Source organism: Pithys albifrons, chromosome 19 (assembly GCF_047495875.1).
Source record: "Pithys albifrons albifrons isolate INPA30051 chromosome 19, PitAlb_v1, whole genome shotgun sequence".
Taxonomy (NCBI): Eukaryota; Metazoa; Chordata; class Aves; order Passeriformes; family Thamnophilidae; genus Pithys; species Pithys albifrons.
In genome coordinates, this window is record NC_092476.1 from 7,210,900 (window position 1) to 7,217,262 (window position 6,363).

General features: G+C 58.7%; 1 protein-coding gene across 1 annotated transcript; it reads right to left on the minus strand.

Moving 5' to 3' along the window:
* Positions 1 to 1,383: 1,383 nt before the first annotated feature.
* TRIM65 (tripartite motif containing 65) lies at positions 1,384 to 5,969 on the minus strand. The gene is made up of 6 exons (XM_071573437.1): positions 5,458 to 5,969; positions 4,754 to 4,849; positions 4,446 to 4,679; positions 3,995 to 4,166; positions 3,613 to 3,693; positions 1,384 to 2,515 (listed from the first exon to the last, which is right to left on the minus strand). The coding sequence occupies exons 1-6, from the start codon at positions 5,902 to 5,904 to the stop codon at positions 1,983 to 1,985; spliced, it is 1,563 nt and encodes a 520-aa protein (XP_071429538.1). The 5' UTR covers positions 5,905 to 5,969; the 3' UTR covers positions 1,384 to 1,982.
* Positions 5,970 to 6,363: the final 394 nt, after the last annotated feature.

Consider the following 6,363-nt stretch of genomic DNA (forward strand, 5'->3'; position numbering starts at 1 on the left):
CCCCGGCGGGGGCGGGTGGATGCCGCGCCCCGCCTGCCCGCTCCGCCCTCCGAGCCCGCGGCCGGGGCTCGGCTCCCCGCCGGTGCTGGGGGGCTCCTGCCTCCCTAAGCGGGGACTGACCCGCATCATCACGCCCTGGACCTGGTCCACGGGCACCCGCATTCCTGCGGGGTCCTCACCCCTGGGATCTGCCCCCACAGTGCATCTGGTTCCTCTCCCCGGCATCTGCTGCCTTCAGAGTGATCTGTCCCCCAGCCCTCGGGGGGATGCCCCCCCGATAACGATGTGCTGTCCCCCAGCCAGGGTCTACCACCTCCTAAAGCATCTGTCGCGATGGGATCTGAACTCTGCCCAGGGTTCTGCTGCTCCCAGGGGAAGCTGCTGCCTGTGCCCAAACCTCCCATCCTGGGAAGCTGTAGCCAGCCCACTCCAAACTCCCCCTCAGAGGGGTCTGCTGTCCCCTGTGAGCAACTCCTTCCCCCCCGGACCTGCTACCACCCACTGCTCCCCGGGAGCTGCTCCCCACCCTGGGGCCACTGGAAGGTCTTGAGCCCTCTCAGTGCATGGGTACAGGTGCTTTCCTGCCAGCCCTCCTGCCCATCGACCCACATCAGCCATTTCCATGGACAAAAATGACTGCAGTGCCCAGGTCCTTGCTCAGTCACCGTCCCCTCTTCCTCCGGGGCCCAGGAGGTGTCAGCAGGCACCAGGCGGGGATGGGGAGACACCAAAGTGTTTTCAGTGTGAGGCTTTGCCTCATAAGTCTGGTATCTCCAGACCCCTCCTGTGCACACCATTTTTTGACTTGGATAAGTTCCCAGGTCCTGGCTGGCCCAAGGACAGGGTGGGAGGGGTAGAGAGGTGTGGAGTGAAGGAGGAAGAACGGCAAGAAAAATAACATCTGTTCTTGAAAAAGGGGTTTGATCTTTTTGAGCCTTTGTCTCCAAAGGAAACAATGATGTTATTCATTCCCCATGCATGTCATTCACCTGCATGTCCCCAGCACCTCCGAACCCAGTGCTCAGTTTCACCTCGTTAATCCTCACCAGCATTCCCACAGGAGTAGGAGGAGACACCAGACTTGCCCTTGGAAAAGCTTCAATCAAAACCTCAGATTTACTTATATGCCAGATCAGCCTCGGGGCAGAGCTGTAGGAAACCAAGTTTCCTTATCACAGTGCTACAGTAAATAAAGCACCTTCTGCCGCCAGCTGGTCCCTTCAAGGGGCCAGTCACCAGTCCCTTGTGGACTTGGAGGGGCAGGATGAGGCAGGGATGGGTGCAGGAACAGGTACACCCAGATCCCCTCTTCCTTCCTTCCCCCCCACGCTGATGGTCCCATATCTCCCACTAGCACCAAGCTCAAACCAGTAAGAAAATAGAGCTTTATTGGGAAAAGCAGTGTTGTACAGAGCTGCAGGGCAGAACCCTGAAAAATTGCTCTGCCATATCCGAGAGTGGCAAGAGGGGACTGGGAAGGGCGGGGTGAGCAGGACCTGCCTGCATGTGAGGCTGGGGGAGCACAAGGCTCTCTGCATTGCTCCACAGCACCCTGTGGCAGCAGCACTTCTTGTATGGTCTCCCTGGTCCCAAATCTTCTCCAGGCTTGGGAGGTTTGGCAGGGATATGAGGAAGAGGAAAACTTAATGGTTTCACTCCTGTTTCCCCCTCCCTTGCTCCACTTGCAGGGACAGCACCCCCATGTGCCCACACACACAGTGACCAGGAGCTTCATCCCCTCAGTGAGCTCCAGCCTTGCAGCCTTCCCCTGCCCTGTGTCAGCAGCGTGACATCTGCATATGCAAATTAAACCAGTTAATTTGCATGTCTGTCCTCATCATCTCTTGTTAAAACACTGCACCACACGCTTGCCTCGGCATTGGGGTCCCCCTTGCACTGTGATAGGTTGTGGCTGCCCTTTGGCTGTGGCACCAGCCTGGGACTTGCCAGCCTGGCTGGTGGATCAGTGTGGTGGCTGCAGCTCAGTCCCTGTGGCACAGCGTCACCACTCGCCCCTCACACAGCCAAAACACGGGGTAGAGGGGCTCCGTGAAGACATCGTGGAAGGAGTGGATGAGCTGTGTCCTCTCCCCGAGGCCATAGAAGGAGAGGAGCCCCTTGCCATAATCCAGGCTGACCCCCAGGTTCTTGTACAGCTGCTCCCGGATTTTCTCTGCCTGGCCCTTGTGCCAGGCCAGGTAACAATCCTCCCGCACCTGCAGCCCCCACGACCCGCTGTCCATCCCGATGTTGAACTTGTGGCCCTGCTGCTGCTGCCGGGGGAGGCCACGGTAGGTCACCCCCAGGATGACGGAGTGGCTGGAGATCTTCACCTCCCAGTAGTGGTGACCAGGACCATAGCCCTGTGTGCACAGCACCTGCCAGGGCTCGAAGGGGGTTCCCTGCTCCTGCCTCCTGCACACAGCGCTGGGGCCGTGCTTGGCTTTCCGGTCACCTCTCGACAGCTCCAGGTACTTGTTGGCTGTCTCGGGATCGAAGGTCAGGTTGCGGTGATCTGGGAAGAGCAAGGGCGTGGATGGGGCTGAAAAGTTTCATCAGATCTTTATGCCCTTGGTGCGAGCCCCACCCCAGCAGAGCCCCCTGAACTGTGCAGGGCTGGCTCCCAAAATAGAAGAGACCAAGTTTGTTTGGATGGGAAGGTGAGTGGGGTGAAATGAGATACCCGCCCTAGAAGGAACAGAAACAGCCCAGAAATAGCTGGCAAGGCACTAAGACACAACAATTCACACAGTCCTTGCACAGCCCAGCTTACAGCCAGCAAGTACCAGTGGCTCCATGGCCATTTTGGAAGAGATCTTGGTTTTATGAGAAAAGCACACAAGCATGGGAGGAGACAAGGGGAGAAAACCAGGCCAGTGAGCAAATATGGTATTGCCGTGAGTTACTCTTCTCTGCATGGGCTGTGATAACTCCTGCCATGGGCACTCACTGGTCACCAGCACATCACCTTCCCCCCACAACAACCTGTCCACAGCTCCCTGGGCTCCTGCCTGCTGCCCATAATAACAGGGGTTTCCCTCTTAATAACCCTAAGAATGTTTTGTGGGACTAGTGGAAGGAATTCCTACAGGTCCCACAGGCAGTGATTGCCCCTCTGGCAAGAATGACATGACCAGCATTCCCTAAACGTTTCCCAACCTTCTTCCCAACAGGAAGGAAGTGGGAAAAGAAGCAGTGAGGAAATCCCTAAGGAACTGGAGCAGGATGGGCTCAGGGAGGGAAGGGGACATTAAGGACTCTGACTGGGAATGCTGAGGCCTTATCCCTGGACAGAGATCAATGACTGCAGGCAAGGCTCTGGAGTGGGGCAGTGACTGATCCAACACCAGGCAGCTCCAGTTTCCATGGGAAAGCACTCCCTGGTGCTGCTAATGCCCCTAATGAGCCCTTTCCCACCCACACAATGTCCCCAAGCCCATCCACCCTGTCCTGCATTTAGGGAGAGAGATTGGCAGAGTCATGGAAGGAGCCCCTGTTCCCACAGCCACAACCATCCTCCTCACAGGGAGGAGCCTGGTGTGGTGACATCTCTGCCTGCTGGGGACCTCAGCTGGGTCTCCCTGTCCTTCCAGGCCCTCCTGTGCTCCTCACCCTTCAGAAGCTCGGCTCGGAGCTGGCACTTGGGGAGAGGGGTCACGACCTTCACTGCTGGCTCCTGGAGATGCACTGGGCCTGTGGAGGATGGGAACAGGCATTTTGAGTGATGCCACCCCAAAACTTGTTTCTTCATGGAGGAGGAGAAGAAAGTCTCTCATATCCAAGCATGGGAGCAGGCATGTGCCCCCTGGGTTCAGCATTCCCAGCATGAAGGGGTCACAAAGAAGACACCCAGATCATCCCACCCCATCTGCTGAACAGAAGATACGTGTCCCCATCCCAACCCACTGTGCCTGGCACCCATGTCTGTGGCACAGTGACATGGACCAGGCTGGGATTCAGGATGATTTGGTGGCCCTGAGAGCAGAAGGATTACCTTGGCCAGCAGGACTGGGGGCTTTGGGGGCCAGAGAGGCAGGCAGCTCCTCCAGCAGGAGCCTGGAGATGTCAGTGAGGATTTCAGAGCTGGGCTTGATCACACACGCCACATCAAATTTCACAGGGACCAGCGACTCTGGGGTCTCCAGAGGAGGGAGCAGGGGGAACTCCTGAGGACAGACACACAGACAGCTGTGAACCAGCCTGGGGAGGACTGTGCAAACACATGTGCAAACACTGTGCCTCCCCAGTGGGTGACAGGGACAGCCCAGCACTTCCCACACAAATCTCCCTAAAACAGCTCTTCCCTGCAGCTCCATCACATCCCTGAGCCGGGCTGAGGATGTGTTCTCCCTGGGAATGGGGTTGAACACATCTCTGCCCTCAGAGAAAGGGTGCAGGGTCGGCAGCACCCAAGCACAGGGAGGGACACAGCATGAGGATGGTACCTGGAGGAAAGTCCTGTGGTCAGGGCAGGCCAGCAGGCTCTGAGCCCTCTCCCTGTGCTGGCCAAGGGCATCCAGGCTGTCCTTCAGGAGGCTCCAGTTCTCCTCCAACCGCCCCAGTGCCACCACCTGCTTTTCCTCAATCCTGGCCACCATCTGACACTGGGAATCCTCCAGAGCTTTCCTCAGGTGGGCGAATTTGCTCTGAACCCCAGATTTGAGCTCTTCAGAGGATTCCTGGGCAGGGAAGAGCCATGAGAGCCAGTGTGCTCCCACCCATGTGCCCAACACAGAGGTGGCCACAGCATTACCTTGATGCTGCGTGTTTGCTCCTCCAGCTCCTGCATTGCCTGCTCGATCCTCTCGGATTCCTCCTGGGCTTTTTCCAGGGTCTCTTTCAAAAACGTCTGTGAAGAGAGGCACAAACACGGAATCATAGTATCACCAGGGTTGCAAAACACCTCCAAGGTCATCAATTTCAACCTTTGACTGAATATCACCAGGACAACTAATCCACAGCACTGAGTACCATGTCCAGTCGTGTCCAGCTGCACATCCTGTAGTGCAGCCGCTGCTGCCCACTCGGCCCCCAGGAGCCCTCTAAGGGCTGCAGGACAAGGCTAATGGGGAAGGAGAAGGCCTGGGAAGAGGACACTGCATGAGGGTCACAAAGAAGTGGTTTTCTGTGCTCTTTCACTCCCTTTTTATGTTTCCTCCAGATCACAGGGACACACAAACACATGCATGACTGTCCATCCAGTACTGCTGGATTTACCCAGCTCGCTGCTGCTCCTGACAGCACTTGGTTTCTCAGAGAGCAGAAGGGCAGTGGTGGCACCTTCCTGGCCAGCACCCTGTTCTGCTGAGGCTGGGCACAGCCTGGCACACGGAGGTACATCCCATCCCCTCAGCAGGGCACGGGGCAGTGTGGGTGAATGTCATGCCATGCCTGAACTGCCAGGACTCCCCTTGCTCACCCTCCTATCGCCCCATCCGTGCCACCCACCATGCCCACCTGCTTTTTGGATCGTTCCTCCTCGAAGAGCACCCTGCGGTGCCTCTGGCACTGCCGGACGGTGCAGACGCAGCAGATGCAGCGCCGCTCGTCCTGGCAGTACAGCTCCAGCGGGCGCCCGTGCTGCGGGCACAGCGCGCCCTGGGCCACCTCGCACCGCCCCGTGCCCGAGCCCCGCTCGCCCCTCTCCCGCGCCAGCTCCACCACACTGCCCAGCGTGACGTTCTTCTCCAGCTCCGGGCACCGCTCGAAGCCCCTGCGGCACTCGGGGCACGTGTAGCCCGTCTCGGCCCCGGCGGGCGCCCGCTCCTGCTTGTGCCAGTGGTCGCGGATGCAGCGCTTGCAGAAGTTGTGGCCGCAGGGCAGAGTCACGGGCACGCTGAACAGCTCCAGGCAGATGGAGCACACCAGCTTCTCCTCCAGCTTCTGCGAGACGGGAGACGCCATCCTGCCCGTGCCGGGAACCGGGGCGAGCAGCCGGGGAAATAGAAACTCAGCTGAGCAGAGGAGAAGGAGGAGGTGGTGACGCTGTGCCCAGAGGCGGGTCAGGGCTTCCAGCTGGGTGTGTCCTTAAAGAGACTCCCAGCGGGTGCCCGCTCGCCACGCTGGGTGTGCCGCACGCCGGGGAGACAAGATGACAGGGAGGGTTGGAGCGCTCCCGTCGGGGAGAGGGAGGGCTGTGAGGCAGAGCGGGAGACTCCGGAGAAGATGGGACGCCGCAGTGACAGCACAGGGACACATGCAGGAAGCTGACAGGGATCAGAGCCACATGCGCTTTGGTGGATGTGTTTCCACAGGTACACATCGATGTGCAGCTGGATTTCATTCCTTTATTGCCCCTTCAGGGGACTTCCAGACATTCTTACCTCTGCCAGGGCTGGGTCCCCGAGTGGGGCATGGCAGTTC

What these genes read in the sequence shown, in the direction of transcription:
- TRIM65 (XM_071573437.1), bottom strand. Translation starts at nt 5,904, where the DNA reads ATGGCGTCTCCCGTCTCGCAGAAGCTGGAGGAGAAGCTGGTGTGCTCC. An exon ending in AGCAAACACGCAGCATCAAG is followed by an intron (nt 4,680 to 4,753) that starts GTAATGCTGTGG and finishes TTCCCTGCCCAG; the next exon opens with GAATCCTCTGAAGAGCTCAA. An exon ending in CCCCAGTCCTGCTGGCCAAG is followed by an intron (nt 3,694 to 3,994) that starts GTAATCCTTCTG and finishes CATCCTCCACAG; the next exon opens with GCCCAGTGCATCTCCAGGAG.